We start from the raw sequence: 19,682 nt of genomic DNA, 5'->3' as shown, positions 1-19,682 counted from the left end.
GCCCCCAAAAGGGAACCAACCCTACTAACATCTTGATTTCAGGTTTCTGGCCTCCTGAACCCTGACAGAATAAATCTCTCTCATTTTTTAATATCCAGTTTGTGGTATTTTGTTATGACAGCTCTAGAAATTCAATATAGATTCCTGCCTAGTTATCCCTTCCAAGTTTCCTTGAGGATAAATTTTTTCTAGGGTTAACTAAAGAATGTTACACGCCATCTGGACCTACAGGGATTAGCCCTGGTAATCATTCATCTTCAACACACTCTGAACAGAGCTCAGGGCAGAGATTAGGAATGAGGCACTCTGTGTGCTGGGAGAAACTGGCACAACAGGCCTTCAGAGATAATTTTCAAGAGATAATTTTATAAACCCAAATTCTTATATCCTCTCATACTTAGAAAAGCACTAACTTAGATAGTCCTGCCTTATGACTAGCAGCAACTTTCTATGAGACGTGTGTTTGACTGAATGTACTCTTTCTCCAGTATCACATATATGCTGATGGGAACCCCCTTAACTTCTCTGGAGCAGTTCCCCATAACTATCTCAGAGGATGCCTCCAGGCTATCGTCCTCAGTCAAAGTCGCTGAGTTGTGTCCAACTCTTTGTGACCCCATGCACTGTATAGTCCGTGGAATTCTCCAGGCCAGAACACTAGAGTGGGTAGCCTTTCCCTTCTCCAGGGGATCTTCCCAATCCAGGGATTGAACCCAGGTCTCTCGAATTGCAGGCGGATTCTTTACCAGCTGAGCCACAGGGGAAGCCCTCATAAGTCCCCAAATAAAACTGCAATTCACATCTCTCACATCTCTCACATGGTATATTTTTATTTCAGTCGACACACTAGGATGGGAAAAATTCCTAAACACTGAGGACACATATTTGTTTTGCTGCATTTTTTTTTTTTTTTTGATTGTTTGGCTGTATGCTTGCAGGATTTTAGTTCTCCAACCAGGAATTGAACTCAAGCCCTCTGAAAGAGAATCTGTCAATGCAGGAGACGCAAGAGACGTGGGTTCAATCTCGGGTTCAAGAAGATTCCCTGGAGCACAAAGTGGCAACTCACTACAGTATTCTTGCCTAGAAAATTCCATGGACAGAGGAGCCTGGCTGGCTACAGTCCATGGGACCGCAGAGAGTTGGACACGACTGAGTGACCGAGCACACATATACAAAAACTTTGGCAGTGAAAGCACAGAGTCCTAACCACTAGACCACTAGGGAATTCCCTTGCTGGATGCTTTTATACACACTTGTTTTCAAAGAAATTAAATAATGTATTTTTTTAAGTCAGAGTTTTCAAAGGCCATATTGTAATTATTAGGTCTCTTTCAATGCAGACCATCACAGTAATCACAGGGAATTTTTTATCCATCCTGCTTAGTTCCTTTAGCCCCTCTCAATAAGTTACTAAATATTAATACTTAGTATGAAAGCATGTCTGTGCTAAGTACTATGTTAGGTTCTGGGTATACAATGGTGAATGAAACCACTGAGCTATACTTAAAGGAGAAATATATCAACTTAAAAATTAAAAATAAATTTTAAAAACATAAATAAAAGATTATACTACCAGAAGTGCTGCAAAGAATTAGTTTTCAGAGAATTAGAGAACACAAAGAAAGAAAACCTGAAATTTAAAAGATGAAATCTGCTGACAAAAAAGACTTCCCTGAGGAAATCAAGTCTGCCTACATCTATTTAGGCTTGGTTTGTAGCATGTGCAACAGAAGAAACAATGTATGAAACAGAGTTAAGTAAACCTTATTCAAGGAACACAGAAAGACCCCTGCTATGTGAGAGTTGGACTGTGAAGAAGGCTGAGCGCCTAAGAATTGATGGTTTTGAACTGTGGTGTTGGAGAAGACTCTTGAGAGTCCCTTGGACTGCAAGGAGATCCAACCAGTCCCTTCTGAAGGAGATCAGCCCTGGGATTTCTTTGGAAGGAATGATGCTAAAGCTGAAACTCCAGTACTTTGGCCACCTCATGCGAAGAGTTGACTCATTGGAAAAGACTCTGATGCTGGGAGGGATTGGGGGCAGGAGGAGAAGAGGACGACAGAGGATGAGATGGCTGGATGGCATCACTGACTCGATGGACGTGAGTCTGAGTGAACTCCGGGAGTTGGTGATGGACAGGGAGGCCTGGCGTGCTGCGATTCATGGGGTCGCAAAGAGTCGGACACGACTGAGTGACTGATCTGATCTGATCTGATGTATAATATAAGGAGGGGCAATGATGCAGCATGAGGCTATACAGGTAGACAGCAGTCAGATCTCACAGGACCTTTTGATTAATTAAGTAGCTTGGCAGTTTAACAAATTATTTTTTTCTCTCTTGATTTTCTCTCTTTTCAAGTGACCTTGGACCTGTGAGCTTTAAGCAAATCAAAACCACTATGAGGTACCATTTCACACCAGTCAGAATGGCTGCGATCCAAAAGTCTACAAGTAATAAATGCTGGAGAGTGTGTGGAGAAAAGGGAACCTTCTTACACTGTTGGTGGGAATGCAAACTAGTACAGCCACTATGGAGAACAGTGTGGAGATTCCTTAAAAAACTGGAAATAGAACTGCCTTATGATCCAGCAATCCCATTGCTGGGCATACACACTGAGGAAACCAGAAGAGAAAGAGACACGTGTACCCCAATGTTCATCGCAGCACTGTTTATAATAGCCAGGACATGGAAGCAACCTAGATGTCCATCAGCAGATGAATGGATAAGAAAGCTGTGGTACATATACACAATGGAGTATTACTCAGCCATTAAAAAGAATACATGTGAATCAGTTCTAATGAGGTGGATGAAACTGGAGCCTATTAAACAGAGTGAAGTAAGCCAGAAAGAAAAACAGCAATACAGTATACTAACGCATATATATGGAATTTAGAAAGATGGTAACAATAACCCTGTGTACGAGACAGCAAAAGAGACACTGATGTATAGAACAGTCTTATGGACTCTGAGAGAGAGGGAGAGGGTGGGAAGATTTGGGAGAATGGCATTGAAACATGTAAAATATCATGTATGAAACGAGTTGCCAGTCCAGGTTCGATGCACGATACTGGATGCTTGGGGCTGGTGCACTGGGACGACCCAGAGGGATGGAATGGGGAGGGAGGAGGGAGGAGGGTTCGGGATGGGGAACACATGTATATCTGTGGCGGATTCATTTTGATATTTGGCAAAACTAATACAATTATCTAAAGTTTAAAAATAAAATAAAATTAAAAAAAAAAAAAGGGGTACAAGGAAACAGGAATGAGGTGTACATGTATTTCTAAAAGATTACTTTGGCTGCAGCATCAAATTAAAGGGATATAACACCGAATGCAGAAGAACTATTAGGGAGGCTATGGCAGTAATCCAGAGGAGAGGTGGTGAAATCTAAACTGGTTGAGAAGGAGATGGTAGAGACAGTAGGGAAAAAAAATGGAGAAGCAGATGATTTTAAGAAATATTTAAGAGATAAACCAACAAGTCCCTACTTTAAAATAAAGTGCTTGCCTCTCTTCCAATTTAAGCTCTGCACCTATAAATCCTTTGTAGACCTGGTTTGTGTACAATTTTTCCTATATGAATCAACTAGAGTTTGTCTCTGCAAGACAGAAGTGGGGAGAAGAGAAAGAGGCATTTAACTCACCATTTTAAATAAGCAGTGAAAGTTTACATTAGAAAGGAAGGAAGGAGAACTGTTTGCTATGTGAGTAATGCTACAGGGTTTGCTTATAAACAGGCAATGAAGCCATGAGTAAAAGATGTAGAGCATATTCATTCAACAGGTCCAAAGCTGCATGAAAATAGATATTATCAAAAGAAAAAGTAATTTGAATCAAAATTACAAGGTCAATGAGACCCTTGTGATGAATGTGAATTAGAATGGAAGCTGAAAATAAAGAATGTATACAAATATACACTGTTTTAATGGCTGAATGAGATTAAGGGAGAAAGGCAGTTTTGCATGGGTGCTATTAGGAACTCCCACTGGAATTCACTGGGCTGTGTAAAAAAGTATCAGCTACTAATAGAAGTAGTATGTTAAATGTGAAGGTCACTTTGCAATCCATTTTTACTATACAGTGATGAAGACTCTTGAGAGTCCCTTGGACTGCAAGGAGATCCAACCAGTCCCTTCTGAAGGAGATCAGCCCTGGGTTTTCTTTGGAAAGAATGATGCTAAAGCTGAAACACCAGTACTTTGGCCACCTCATGCGAAGAGTTGACTCATTGGAAAAGACTCTGATGCTGGGAGGGATTGGGGGCAGAAGGAAAAGGGGACGACAGAGGATGAGATCGCTGGATGGCATCACTGACTCGATGGATGTGAGTTTGAGTGAACTCCCGGAGTTGGTGATGGACAGGGAGGCCTGGCATGCTGCGATTCATGGGGTCGCAAAGAGTCGGACACGACTGAGAGACTGAACCGAACTGACTGAACTGATGAGAGATATTGTTAAATTGATCAAGGGATAACTGGAGCAAAGAATCACTATCCAAATACTAAAAACCCCCAAACACATTTTTAAACACTGAACTATACAAATTGACTACAGAAGGCAGGACCATATTTGTGGTAGACAGCTAGCTAGCTGTCCACACAAATTTCTGTATCTCTTCCATAGTATAGAGTTGCCCTGGGAACTGCTGCCCAGCAAGATTTTATTTCCCAGCCTTTCTTGTATCTAGCAAAAATGAATGTGAGTAGAACATGTGAGTCACTGCCAGGTCAAAGTTTTTAAGAAGCAGGTGTGAATTCTGCATGTTCTCTTTGTTTCAGGCAGCTAGATGCAGAAGACAAAAGATTCTTAAGGATTTGCAAGGCCCAAAGATGGGCAGTGTGTGGACCTTTAAATCACTGTGGAAGGTAAGCCATCTACCAACCAAAAATACCAGCATGTGATGCATCTATGTGAAAACTAAACTTCAACTGTGTTAAGACACTGAAATTGTGGACTTTGTTATAGCAGCAAGCATTACTCTAATATCTGCTTGGATTATGTAACTGGATCTTTAGGTTTCCTTTTTTAGCATGTATTTTTATGGACTTCAGGAAAATACTTACGCTAGGCTAAAACACAAACCTGGAAGTTTGCCACAAGAGAAAGTCCTAAACAACTCAGTAATCCAAGTACAAGGCCAGCCTTGTTTAATCTGATGATTCGGTTCTCTTCAGGATTCAGAGCATGAACTTGCTTATAACGAACATAAATGGTCGCAACGCCTGGGAAAAGACAATTGGAAAAACAAAAAAGTAATAACTAAGGAATAAAGTTGCCGATAAAAGGCTCACAAAAGTCAGTGGTATCTAGAAACATGGAGTTCCCCACCTCAGCACCACCCTCCCCCCCCCACCCCTCCCCCCCCACCTGCACTCCACCCCTTGACCTCACTGCATGTGGGATCTTAGTTCCCTGACCAGAGATCAATCCCATGCCCCTTGCATTGGAAGCTCAGTCTTAACCACTAGACCACCAAGGAAGTCTCAAGAAACATAGTTTCCTTTTAAAGATAATCTGAGAGAAGAAAAAACAAAACAAGCAAAAAACCAGCTGTAGTTTCTAAAGAACTTTTAAGATTGTACTGTAAAACTACTATTATCTCTGTGTGACTGAGCAAGTTCTTTGCTTCCTGTGGGCCTCATGTTAAAAATATTTTGGAAAAATTTTAGAGGTGCGTTTGATGTTTTCTGAAAATCTCTAGTAATACATGTTTTATAAAGCACAAACTGGGGGTGCTAGTGGTAAACAACACACCTGCCAATGCAGGAGATATAAGAGACGTGGATCCCTGTGTCAGGAAGATCCTCTGGAGGAAGGGATGGCAACCACGCCAATATTCTTGCCTGGAGAATCCCATGGAAAGAGGAGCCTGGTAGGCTACAGTGCTTGGGGTCCCAAAGAGTCAGATATAACTAAAGCGACTTCACACAAACTATTACATATGATTAGTATTAAAGTCTAAAGTAATTAGTTTGAAGAATATGGATAAGATAGACATAGGCAAAAAAACACCAAAGGATTATTTGCTTCACTCTCATTTCATTTCAAATTGCTACAACTTGGCTCAATCAGATAAAGCAGACAGTAACATAGGAAAAAAACACAAAATCCCACTTGACTGTCCTTACTGGTTAAGAAAGGGCCAAATTAAACCTTCCATTGCAAAAATATTGCCAAAGAACTAAAAGTGTAGGAAACATAACAGAGATACACTTTTGTAGAGACATATTTCTGAAAACTTTAGTTATAAGATGAACTTCTGTACACTGAAATAATTTTTTTAACTTAAATGTTTGCCCTGAGCAAATAATAAACATGATATGGAAAAATGCAAATATTTAAAACAATCACAATTGGTGGATTGTGAAAAAGCATTATTTTAGTAAACCATTAATTAAAAAATTAGCTCAAAAAATAATGAAAGGAATGTAAAATAGTATGGTAGAACTGCATTTCTTTGGCATTAGAATATCGCTCAAAAATCAAAACAGAGTTTCATAGCTATTCTCAAACTTCTCAATTGTTTATCTTGAAGGAATTTTGTTGCGGTTAGTTGTGGTCAGTGTGTTGATAGCTCTTTGTCCTCTACTGGTTGCTTAAGAAATCCCCTTAAGACCTCAAGGAATATTTGGTTATACTTTACAGCTTCTATTTGCATGAGTAGTCAAATAGCTCTATAGATATTTTAAAAGATTTATTTCCATAATTTAGCATTTCTAGACATTGTTTTTACTTTAAAAGAAACATATCTGTCATCAATAATTTAGTGATGATAACCCTCCTTCAGTGAAACTAGCAAGTAAAACAAATAACCAAACAGTAAAGGGCAATTCAGCTATAAATTTTGATTCCCAAAATCATTCTTACTACTTACATAAAACTGCAGCGATATTTAACATTGCCCCAAACAAGCATTTTTCTGGAGCCACTGTACCAGTGTCACTAGAAGAAAAAAAAAATAGGTATGAGGATTTCTCATATTAGATATACACGTGTATTGCTTCTAATGGATAAGAAACAAAAGAGGTTATTTCAAATCCTTTATCTTTTTATAAATTCCATGACTCAACCCTTAATTTTATAATGAGAACATGACAATTTCAGCTCTCAATATTTAATGTTCACTTTTTTCTCATATCACTTAGGGTTATTTCTTTTTCATATAATAGAATTCACTATAAATTGATAAAATAGCTATCCTTGTCATGTTGAGGCTGCATTACTAACTTACATCTGTCAGGCAGCATGTTTATCTGTCTCACCTGAATATTCCCTAAATACCAAAGATCCTTTCAGATTCTTTGGACATCTGTTGTTCTCTGCCTATAATTAAAACCTAATTGTTTCTTGATTACTTTTTAAAAATATTTATCAAGCACCTAACAGGATTGTCAGACAGCATTTTAGGGACAAAAACACTGTGGAAATAAAAGAGACAAAACCCTTGCCTTTGCCCTTCTGGAGATTCCACTCAAGGCCAGTTTTGAGTTCTCTCCTCTCTACAGCCTAGGTGACTCACACAGCTTCCACTCCAGACTTCTATTAAAATCACAGATCACACTGTATTGCAATGTGTCTGTTTACATGCCTGTCTTTCAGTGCAGGATGAAATGCATAGATCCTGATTAACAGCCCACCATTTACTAACTGGGGAACCTTGAGTATGTTCTATGTATACTCAAGAACCTTGAGTATGTTCTATGTATACGGTTCTCCCCTATCTAAAAAATGGAGCTATCAATTCCTTCCCAGACTCATCAGATCAACATAAGGAAATGAAACTGTGGTCATGCATGCAAAATATCTAGCCTAGCTGCAGGCACACAGAAGACACTCTGTGAATGTTAGCTCCTTCCCCTTTCCTCAAACTACTGAAAAGATTAAAAAGACAAAGTCTTTATCTTCAAACTGAAGTAATATAGTAAGGAGATAAGAAGGATCTCAACCCTGATAATGGTAATTTTAAAAAAAGAGCAAAGTCATATCCGTTAAGGAATCAATAATAAATACCTGGTGAATATTTGGATCAGGATTAGGAAAATAAGGTATCAAATACTGATTCTAAGGATTGCTCCTTCCCACTCTACAATGTTTCTTAAGACACAAAAGATTTTGTTACTCTTTGATCATCTTCAGAGAGTGGGGACTGTCTTTGCTTCTACCTTTCAAATTTTCAAGAATAAATGCATATGTATTATTCTTATAATCAGAAAAAAATCCATGGAACGTCCTTGGTGGTCCAGTGGTTAAAACTCTGTGCTTCCAAAGCAGGGGGCATGGGTTTGATCCGTGGTCATGGAACTAAGATCCCACATGCTGCATGGTATCACCAAAAAATAAAAATAAACTAGAAAAAAAAAATCCATAATTTTAACTGTGGTATTCCAAATGATGCTCCTGTTTTAGATTACCCATAAGTAAATAACTTATGGGGCTTCCCAGGTGGCTCAGATAGTAAGGAATCTGCCTGCAATGCAGGAGACATGGGTTCAATCCCTGGGTCAGGAAGATCCTTCGGAGAAGGGCATAGCAAACCACTCCCGTATTCTTGCCTGGAGTATTCTATGGACAGAGGAGCCCGGTAGGCTACAGTCCATGGGGTTGCACAGAGTCAGACACAACTGAGTGACTAACACTTTCACTTTCAAGTAAATAATAGCATGCACTTCCAAGATGGCTGGCTAAGTGTGCTCTGGATCAGAATGATAAACTGGCCTACAAATAAAAATAGCCAAGCCCATCACCTCATCAGCATTGCATTTCAACCCAGTGGTCATTATGCATCATTAAAAAAAATTATCTGATCACTATTATATGTTATTTATATTATTATGCATATATTAAATACAAGTTCTTTTCTTTTTTTTGGCCACGTAGCATGGTTTGTGGTATTTCAGCTCCCCAACCAGGGATCAAACCCAGGCCCTTGGTAGTGAAGTGAGGAGTTCTGACCACCGGACCACCAGGGAATTCCCAAATAAAAGTTTAAATATTTTGAAATATAAAATACATAGACATTCTAACAATTTCTTCTTATACCCCAGTGGCTAGTCTCAGGAACCCTACCTACACATTCATAACTTGAACCAAGAGAACACCTGAAGCACACTTGCAGAATTGTCTCTGAACTGTGAATTATCCCTGAAGTCAAATTTATATTTGTTTATGTTGTATGGGGTCTTGCCTGGAGAATCCCAGGGACGGCGGAGCCTGGTGGGCTGCCGTCTGTGGGATTGCACAGAGTCGGACACGACTGAAGCGACTTAGCAGCAGCAGCAGCAGCAGCATGTTGTATGGGGAAGGTAACAATGAAGTCTTTCAGGTAGGGTCTATGAGCTGAAAGGAACTTTGCAGAGTATCTAGTCTAACTCTATCATTTTTCAGATGAAGACAATGAGCCTAGGGGAAGTAAACATAAGTACCACTAAGTTTACATACATTAAAATGTGGGAGGAAATTCTCCAGATAATACTACTAAGTTCATTAGCAAAAAAAAAATTAAAAGGCAGCAGAACAGAGACAGAAAAGGAAGTGTCTAGTGTTCTATCAGAAAATCACATGCAGTACCATCAGAGAACTGAAACTCTGATAAAAAACTCAGTGGCCTCAAATTATAAAAAGCTCTTTGAAATGAAAGCAAATTCTCTAAGGGGAAATAAAAATGATGAAACACTCTCAGGAACATGTATGCTCTCTTGGAGTTACTAGAGAATGAACTGGCCCTTTAAGCTACAGGTCCTTTGATCAGAGTGGTAAACAGTGGTGACTTATCAAAATTATTCCTAGAAATGGAAACTTTATAGCTTTGGATTTTATAAATCTTCTTAAAGTAGACTCAATCTGTTGGTGACCTGTGTGCTACACCATACCATCGTGGAAACAGTAAATGACATGGCATTGCCCTGATCTCTTCCTGACATTTAAAACAGATAAATTTAGCCTTTAAGTTTATCACCTTTCAGAAGTGCTCTATTTTCTGTGTTGGAAAGGTTATTTTTCAGAGGGTAAACAAACAAATAAATGAAACAACTATGACAAACAACCAAACTGGAAGGAAATCAACCAAGTCGTTAATCATTCCTGGAGGGGCAGAAACTAGAGGGAGGCTGGAAAAGACTTTGAATTTCACTTTTATAATCACTCTAGTACTGTTTAAAACATGTTATAATAACAACATATTGCCTTTATAACTGGAAAAAAAAAAGATTATGGACATAGCACATGTAATCAAATACCCATACTTAAACCACAAGTAGTTTTGATATTTCAAAAACATTATCAACAAATTTAGATACTTAGTTGTGTCAGAAAAATCTAGGCAACATGTCATGAAGAGTAAGACCATAGTCTCTAGAATCAAATGGCTCGCCTGGTCAAACTGAATCTTGGTTCCATCAATTACTGAGTCATATGCCCTTGAACAAACAACCTCCTTGGACCTCATTTCTTCCTCTATCAAATGGGGGTAATAGTTCCTAACTCAAAGGGTGGCTGTAAAGATTCAATTATTTAAGACCTATTTAAGAAGAATGCTTAGAACATTACCTTGTACGTAGTAAGCAAATCAATTGATCTTTGCCATTACTGTTATCTTTGAAAGAAAGTGAAACTGTTAGTCACTCAGTAGTGTTCGACTCTTACCCCAGGGACTGTAGCCCGCCAGACTCCTCTGTCCATGGAATTCTCCAGGCAAGTATACTGGAGTGGGTTGCCATGCCCTCCTCCAGGGGATCTTCCTGACCCAGGGATCGATCTCGAGTCCCCTGCATTGCAGGCAGATTCTTATTACCGTTGTTCTAGTATTTTTGAATTGTAAGGGGAAAATAATTCCAACTCTATCTCCTGAAACCTTGAATACTTATTTGGAAAACAGGCATTGAGGTGTCACAATTCACTAAACCTTAACCATCTGTCTCCATATTTCTCTATCACACAGAAAGAACCAAATACAACTTCCTTTTTTTGCTTTTATTATTGTAATATCAAACATAAAATTTGAATTTCAAAATGTTAAAATTAAATGTTGAGTTCAATATTAAAATATGAACGATACATACCATTCTCCACAAAAGAATACATTTCACTGACCTGATATAAGGCAAAACAGGGTCAACATGGTGAAGTGTTATAGCAGTGATATATGAAAATATGAAAGCAGCCGCCGTCCAAATTACAAGGGCTGAAGGAAGGAAACTGAGGCCTTGCTGAAACCACCACATCTCAAACAGGTCTCCTGAGGCAGAAAAAAAAAAAAAAACAAATTAGGTAAGATTATTCAAGAGTATTTCATCTATTCTACTTCAGCCATCCCATCCCACAAAATTGTACTTTTCATCCTCAGCTGTTTCACTTCTGATCAATTCCCATACCATCTACTGACACCTATTCTCCTTCAGTTTTGCAGTAAATGGAACCAGGAATCACCCACTTTCTGCATCCAGACACTATCTCTCTACCCCATCTTTCCACACATAATCAATTACCAAGGACTGTTAATTTCACCTCTTGGATTTCCTAAAATCTACCCCTTCTCTCCATCTTCACTGCTACTACTCTACCTAAACCACCATCATTTCTTGACCAGATTATTATTATAACCTTCTAAATGGTCCTCCCTTGGAGAAGGCAATGGCACCCCACTCCAGTACTCTTGCCTGGAAAATCCCATGGACGGAGGAGCCTGGTAGGCTGCAGTCCATGGGGTCTCTTAAGAGTTGGACACGACTGAGCGACTTCACTTTCACTTTTCACTTTCATGCATTGGAGGAGAAAATGGCAACCCACTCCAGTGTTCTTGCCTGGAGAATCCCATGGACAGAGGAGCCTGGTGGGCTGCCGTCTATGGGGTCGCACAGAGTCGAACACGACTGAAGCGACTTAGCAGCAGCAGCAGCAAATGGTCCTCCCTTAGTCTGGACCACAACCAACCCAGACTCTACTATACATTTTTTTTTAAAAGCATTCTAATTCTAAAATACCAATCTGACCACTTTATTCTCCTCCAGAGAACCTTTCAGTGCCTCCCGCCATGCCCTTACAAGTTTTCTTTCCTTCTTGACATGGCCTATGGTCTTTTTATTGTCTGATCTCTATTTATTCAATACATTCCTCTCTGGCCACTTCTCTGTCTGCTCCCAGTTCCCTGCCTTAGCTATCACCATCTTCACCATCAATACAAAAACAGTGTTTACTGTGTCAGCAAGCCTATTAAGTACCTTAAACATATGATATCTTTATTCCTCAGAACAGAATCATAGAAGTTAAGAGAACTGCCCAAGGTCATAGGGCTGCAGTAGAGATAGTATTCAAACTCAGGCAGTTCCATTCTAACACCAATCATGATGCAAATCTCTTTCAGGTTGCCAAGTGTGTCATGCCCTCTTGCACACCTTTGAACCTTTGTTTTGTCTGGCTACAAATAGTGTCACACCTCCTCCTCCACTACCACACGTTAACTGCTATACATTTCAAGTCTCAACTCTTCTAGCTTCATCTGAGTACTCCTGCTTTGTTTCCGACGGCACCCTTACTTTCTCAACAAGGACACTGCTTGTTTGGTTCTCTTTCTCACTTAACTTTAGAAGGCCTATCTACACATATACCACACATCACCACTTTCTCCCTTAAATTCCAGACTGAGGATGTTGGTAACTAATTAAGTGTCAAAAATATGAATTAGAAAATATTAATGTATCTTCATGCATTTAATATTTAAAAATAGAGAAATACTTTCAAATTACAAGAAATTACTATTACACATGTGAAAATAATTTCATATTTGGAGGAGTATCTTCTCATAGTGTGACAGACTGCAATTCAGTATTTCCCATGAACTCTGTAAAAACTTAAACTCTTATCTCCACGATCCTCCAATGTGCTCAGCTTCCTCATCTCAGACTGACCTTCCAAATAATGAAACCTCAGCCATTTTGACTCGTACTTCTCTTTAACTCTGATCATCTGACTTGCTACTAAATATGTACATCTAAACTTTGCTAAATAAGTTTCTTTTCCTTTATCCCTAGAGTCACCATTGTACACTCAACTTGAGTAATTTCCTGTCTGAATCATCATAATCTCTTTTCTGTTCTTTCTTCCTGTCACCCCTTAACATTCCATCAATTTTACTCCTCTATTTAGTTAATCATGCTTGTTCCCTGGGGCTTCCCTGGTGGCTCAGATGGTAAAGAATCTTCCTGCAATACAGGAGACCCAGGTTCAATCCCTGGTGCAGAAAGATCCCTGGAGAAGGAAATGGCAACCTACTCCAGTATTCCTGCCTGGAGAAATTCCATGGACAGAGGAGCCTGGTGGGCTACAGTCCATGGGGTCGCAAAGAGTTGGACATGACTGAGCAACTAACACTTTCACATTGGGTGCCTTGCTTGGGAACTCTGCCTAGGCAGTAAATTGGACCCATTGTTTCCCATCTCTCAGGGATCACTCCCAGTCTTTCTTTACCTGATGCCAATTCCTTGCGAAGTTCCTACAGGACTTTCCCCAGCATGTTTCTGGACAATAATTCTTAATTTCTATAAATTTTGAGTAACTTCTAAAAATTTGAATTTAAAATCTTTAGGAGTCTAGTTTCGACTTTGTTGGTTCTGACAGCCCTTGCACACTTTTTTTTCCCCCAATTTTTGACTATGAGCTCCATAGTTTCAGTTCAGTTCAGTCGCTTAGTCGTGTCCGACTCTTTGCGACCCCATGAATCGCAGCACGCCAGGCCTCCTTGTCCATCACTAACTCCCGGAGTTCACTCAGACTCAAGTCCATCGAGTCAATGATGCCATCCAGCCATCTCATCCTCTGTCGTCCCCTTCTCCTCCTGCCCCCAATCCCTCCCAGCATCAGAGTCTTTTCCAATGAGTCAACTCTTCGCATGAGGTGGCCAAAGTACTGGTGTTTCAGCTTTAGCATCATTCCTTCCAAAGAAATCCCAGGGCTGATCTCCTTCAGAATGGACTGGTTGGAGCTCCTGTTTAGATGATCTTAATTGGGAGTATTCTAAAAGGTTTAGTTTAAGGGTGAATCATTGCAGAGAGGGTCTGTATTTTTTTCCAGATACTCTGGCATATTATGAACCTAGGTTGACTTTAATTTCTTGGCTTCCAAGTTTTTCAGATCATGTATACAAGTAAATTTAAACTTTGAATCTGAGCGATGACAGGCTCTATAGTTTTAAGTTCTTATGTGGTATCTTTAGTCCCCCACCTGGAGCTGTGATGAAAAGGAACAAATCTGTGCTCCTTCTTTGCCAGGAAGGAGATATTTTTTCCTAGCCCATCTTTCATTGAATATGTAGATTTTTGAGGGTCCTGGCTGATTTGAGGGAAGAGGTGGTTCTCCAAGGCCACAAGTTGTACAACTGCAAATGGGAATATTTACACTTTATTTTTTATGAAAAAGTCATCCCCTGACACACAGGCATTACCTACACCAACTATATAACATGAATGGTGTCTCTGGAAGTTATACATCCGGGAGGTCAAAGGGTTATAAATTCTCTCTCTCTAACTTGGGTGGTAACAGGGGTAGCCTATCATTTATCCATAATTGTACCTCATTTCAAAGCCCCCTCAAAAGACACACTACTAGTTTACTACCCTGGTGTCAACTCTCTTCGACTTTTTAACCCTGGGAATTTCCCCTTCTTTCCTATGAGGACTGCTATACATTTACAAGGCTAATATAATTTATTCAGCCTTTGGGTGTTTTGGCAAAAGGGATTTTCAAAAGATTTTGTCCACCCTATTGCTAGAAGCATGACCTCTTCTTAAAAAAACAAAACAAAACAAAAACAAAAACACCAAAACTCCCAGAATCCCAAGGGCCGTGTTAATCTCAGGTATGTTGGAGGCTATGGTCCCAGTCAAGTTCCAGAGTATGGGATAAAGTCAGAGAAGAGAGTCAGAGTGGTGGAGATAGATGATTCATTTTGTTCAAAGTTGGGGAAAGCACTGTCTTTGTCCAGGGAGAATGGGAAAGCCTATTTTATTTTAGTTTACTTTTTCGGCCTTGCCACGCAGCTTGCAGGATCTCAGTTCCTGGACCAGGGACTGAACCCAGGCCATGGCAGTGAAAGCCTGGTACTCTTAACTACTGGGCCACCAGAGAATTCCCACACAATCTCTTCCTTTAATTGTTTGTGCATGTCCAAATCCTTCCTATCCTTCAAAATCGGGCTTAGATAGCATATCCACACAACCTTCCCTAATCCATTTGGATCTGGAAATGAACATTCCTTCTTCTGAGAACATCTGACTTGCACATCTCTTACAGCTCATTTTCTTTGACAGTATAAAAACTGGGGAGGGTGTCTGAAGTGGATAAAATCCTTGATGAGGAATTCCATTTCTCTACTCACAGAATAGGGACTTGCCCATAAAAAGTATTCAATAACCCAGACCAGATCCTCATAAACCCCAAAAAGGTTCATGATTTTTCTATTTCAGTTAACAGTACAAGCAATCCCCAACTTACAGTTCATCTTTACAATGGTACAAAAGCAATTTGCATTCAGTAGAAATCACACTTCAAATTTTGCCCTTTTCCTAGCCTAGTGATATGCAGTACAATATTCTTGTGACAAGATGCAGGTCCTGGTCATTTGCAACCATTCTTATTCCTAGCTACCACTGTAAACACTCAAATAAGATTCTCAGTTCTCTTGGCCTGTGTTTTTCCTTCCCCTCCATCCATTCTACACGCACTGCCAAATTAACTTTCCTAAAACACATTTCTGCTCAAAAACTTCTTTAAATAAAATTATGTGAACTTGGGCAAGCTTCATTAATTTCTCTGAACCAGTTTCTCCTTTGAAAAATGACAATAGTATTATTGGCAAAGGCTGTACTGTCCAATACAGTCAGTACCAGCCACAGGTGAAGAGCTGACTCACTGGAAAAGATCCCGATGCTGGGAAAGACTGAAGACAAAAGGAGAAGGGGGCGGCAGAGGATGAGATGGTTAGATAGCATCACAGACTCTATGAACAAACTCGGGGAGACAGTGGAGGACAGAGGAGCCTGGCTTGCTGCAGTCCCTGGGGTCACAAAGAATCGAATAACATAGCAACTGAATAACAACAACAAAGCCACTTGTGACTATTTAAATTAAAAACTTCAGTTCCTCAGTTGTACTAGATACATTTCAAGTGCTCAGAAGCCACAGCTGTAGCTACCATACAGGATGGTGAAAATATGGAACATTTCCATTACCGTGGAAAAGTTCTATTGGACAGCACTGGATCACTATTACAGGGATTACACTGACATAGCACAAGTAAAGAACCTAAACACTTACTGATACTGGTACCTTTTAGTATTAACTGTTAAATGCTCTAAAAGAATACCTGCTTCAGAGAGGTTTATTCAAGAAGTAAATGAGATAATATATGTAAAGATGCTGTCATGGGTGGTCAGTAGACGTGCCTCTTTCAGAATGTAAAAGATGAAAGTTCATAAAATACCGGTCTTCAAATATGCCCAAACCTGCACCTTTTTGTAAATCCTGAAACTCACATATAAACAAAATAGAGGCTGTTTCAACCCACATGTCTTTGCTAAGTCACTTCAGTTGTGTCCGACTCTGTGCGACCCCATAGGCGGCAGCCCAGCAGGCTCCCCCGTCCCTGGGATTCTCCAGGCAAGAACACTGGAGTGGGTTGCCATTTCCTTCTCTAATGCATGAAAGTGAAAAGTGAAAGTGGAGTCGCTCAGACGTGTCCGACTCTTAGTGACCTCATGGACTGCAGCCTACCAGGCTCCTCTGTCTATGGGATTTTCCAAGCAAGAGTACTGGAGTGGGGTGCCATTGTCTTCTCATGTCTTTAAAACCTGTAAAATTTCAAGTCAATGCACCAATATTGTTCAAGGGTAGAGCACTATGCTATTAATTTTTTCTTTAAAGAGTTGATATGTGTGTATTTTATAATAATATAATACATAGAATTAAATATTTTAAATCTGGGATATCAATTTTCTCATTCTTTCTCACATTAGACACCTTTCACTGATATCAAAAAGGATAAAATTAAATGAAGAACACTGAGTTCCCTCCCACAGAAGGAAAAACAATAATGAGGAAAAGATGATAGCTTATTATTAAGCCAAATAGAGTACTGACTAGCCCCTGAGATGCAATGGGAAGAACACAGTTTTAAGATCAGATTTACTTAAATGCAAATCTCAGCTTTATCACATCCCAGCTGTACAATTTCAGGCAAGTTACTTAGCTTCTGAGTTTCAGTATTCTGATTTGTAAAGCAGCTATTCCTTAGAGTAGTACAGAGTAAACATACAAATAATCCTGATGCTCATACTTAATCACTTAGTCATGTCCAACTCTTTCCGACCCTATGGACTGTAGACTGCTGGCTCCTCTGTCCATGGGATTTTCCAGGCAAGAATACTGGAGTAGGCTGCCATTTCCTCCTCCAGGGGATCTTCTGCACCCAGGGATAGAATCTGTTATCTCCAGGGTTCCCTGAACTGGTAGGCGGATTCTTCACCACTGAGCCACCTGTGAAGCCCCATAATAATGATAGGTGATTTATCAACTCTGTACAACCACAATTAGCCACAGGGATGGGGAATGACAGTTCTTAATTCCTGTACATGTGAATCATCTTAGATTCCTATCTCCTTAGGTTTTGAGGGTTCTAGTTATCTAAATTGACAATTTAGAGGAAAAGCAGCAGCAAATGGTTGTTGTTCAGCTGCTCAGACATATCCAACTATTTGGGACCCCAAGGACTGCAGCGTGCCAGGCTTCCGGGTTCTTCACTATCTCCTGAAGTTTGCTCAACTCATGTTCACTGAGTTGGTGATGCCATACAACCATCCTATCCTCTGTCACCCCCTTCTCCTGCCCTCAACCTTTCCCAGCATCAGGGTCTTTTCCAATCAGTCGGCTCTTCGCATCAGCTGGCCAAAGTATAAGAGCTTCAGCTTCAGCATCAGTCTTTCCAATGAACACTCAGATTTGATTTCCTTTAGGACTAACTGGTTTGATCTCCTTGCTGTCCAAAAGACTCTAAAGAGTCTTCTCCAGCACCACAGTTTGAAAGCATCAATTCTTTGGCACTCAGCCTTCTTTATGGTCCAACTCTCACATCCGTACATAACTACTGGAAAAACCATAGCTTTGACTATACCGACCTTTGTTGGCAAGGTGATGTCTCTGATTTTTAATACTCTAAGTTTATCATAGCTTTTCTTCCAAGGAGCAAGCATCTTTTAATTTCATGGCTACCGTCACCATCCACAGTGATTTTGGAGCCCAAGAAAATGAAGTCTTATATTGTTTCCATTTTTTCCCCATCTATTTGCCATGAAGTGATGGGACCAGATGCCATGACGTTAGTTTTCTGATTGTTAAGTTTGAAGCCAGCTTTTTCACTGTCCTCTTTTACCTTCATCAAGAGGCTCTTTAGTTCCTCTTGGCTTTCTGCCATTAGGCTAGTCTTATCTGCATATCTGAGGTTATTGGGCAAATGGTTTACCAGTTTGCAAAGGACCACTGAGAAATTTAAGTGCACCGAGGTAAGGAAGACTACTGTTGCCTATGTATTATCACACTGGAAAGCTGGAAGCACTGCCAACCAAGCAAAATTGGAATTTTAATGCTTAATAATTTAAGAAACCTTTCAAGATTCTTGAAAATATGCAGGAATAACCTTCACACAGCAATAACAGAAACACTTAACAAAATGTTCTTGCATTTCTCACCTATCTTATCTCTGCTTTCCTTGAAGATCCCTGAACCAGAACTGCATCTACAAGTTTTAAATTCCGCAATATTTAATGCCACAGGTAAAAAAGATGAATTCTTTATGCTGTTTCCTCTAAGGGGTGACTGCTTAGGGACAATAAAAAAGTAAATTCTGGATATTCCAAGTGAAGAAAGAAAGCCACAGGTACACAGAATCATGCCCAAAGCAAAGCATAATAGTAAATGGTTATTTTTCTAAACTCTAATTTGGCCTTCTAACAAACATACTATTCTCATAATGATTAAAAATTAAATAGTCTAGAAAATTAAGTAACACTTTTACAAGTCGGATCAAACATTACAGGGAGAGAAGTCGAGGGAGAATCTGATGGTGCATGGCAAATTAGAGCTGTATTTAGTATTGGTTTATAAATTTAAATTTGGGAGAACTGGAAAAATGTGGCGTTTTACAAATGTATCCTAATGTAAGCACAGTTGTGAAGATATAAAGGACTAGATATTTACCTTTCTATACTGGACTTTCCTGGTGGCTCAGACGGTAAAGAATCTGCCTGCAATGCAGGAGACCCGGGTTTGATTCTTGGGTGGGGGAGATATCCTGGAGAAGGGAATGGCTACCCGTACTCCTGCCTGAAGAAGTCTATAGACAAAGGAGCCTGGCGGACCCCGGTCCAGGAGTCCCAAAGAGTGGGGAACGACTGAGCGACTAACATACACACATACACACCACACACACAACACACACACACACACTACTCTGCTCACCCCAGGGAAGACTTGAGCTTCGGGTAAACACAAAGTGAAAGCGAAAGTGAAGTCGCTCAGTCGTGTCCGACTCTTTGTGACTCCATGGACTGTAGCCCCGCAGGCTCCTCGGTCCATGGGATTTTCCAGGCATGAATACTGGAGTGGGTTGCTGTTTCCTTAGCTGCTGCTGCTAA

General features: G+C 40.0%; 1 protein-coding gene across 8 annotated transcripts in view; it reads right to left on the bottom strand.

The window, feature by feature from the left end:
- The window catches only part of DRAM2 (DNA damage regulated autophagy modulator 2), a 30,903-nt gene that overhangs the window by 10,441 nt on the left and 780 nt on the right, over positions 1-19,682 (bottom strand). For 3 of the 8 annotated variants that reach the window (XM_055584771.1, XM_055584776.1, XM_055584769.1), the window contains 3 exons: positions 11,095-11,239; positions 6,881-6,948; positions 5,089-5,228 (listed from right to left, as the gene is read on the bottom strand). In XM_055584771.1, the coding sequence (XP_055440746.1) occupies positions 5,089-5,228; positions 6,881-6,948; positions 11,095-11,225 (339 nt within the window). In that variant the 5' untranslated portion in view covers positions 11,226-11,239. Of the gene's footprint in view, positions 1-5,088; positions 5,229-6,880; positions 6,949-11,094; positions 11,240-11,804; positions 11,957-12,044; positions 12,148-12,221; positions 12,361-19,245; positions 19,293-19,682 lie in introns of those variants that run through there. The other 5 variants (XM_055584772.1, XM_055584770.1, XM_055584774.1 and 2 more) reach the window with 4 other exon arrangements.

Source organism: Bubalus kerabau, chromosome 6, assembly GCF_029407905.1.
Source record: "Bubalus kerabau isolate K-KA32 ecotype Philippines breed swamp buffalo chromosome 6, PCC_UOA_SB_1v2, whole genome shotgun sequence".
Lineage (NCBI taxonomy): Eukaryota > Metazoa > Chordata > Mammalia > Artiodactyla > Bovidae > Bubalus > Bubalus kerabau.
Note: the sequence above shows the minus strand (reverse complement) of the source record. Positions and strands in the feature narration are given on the sequence as shown.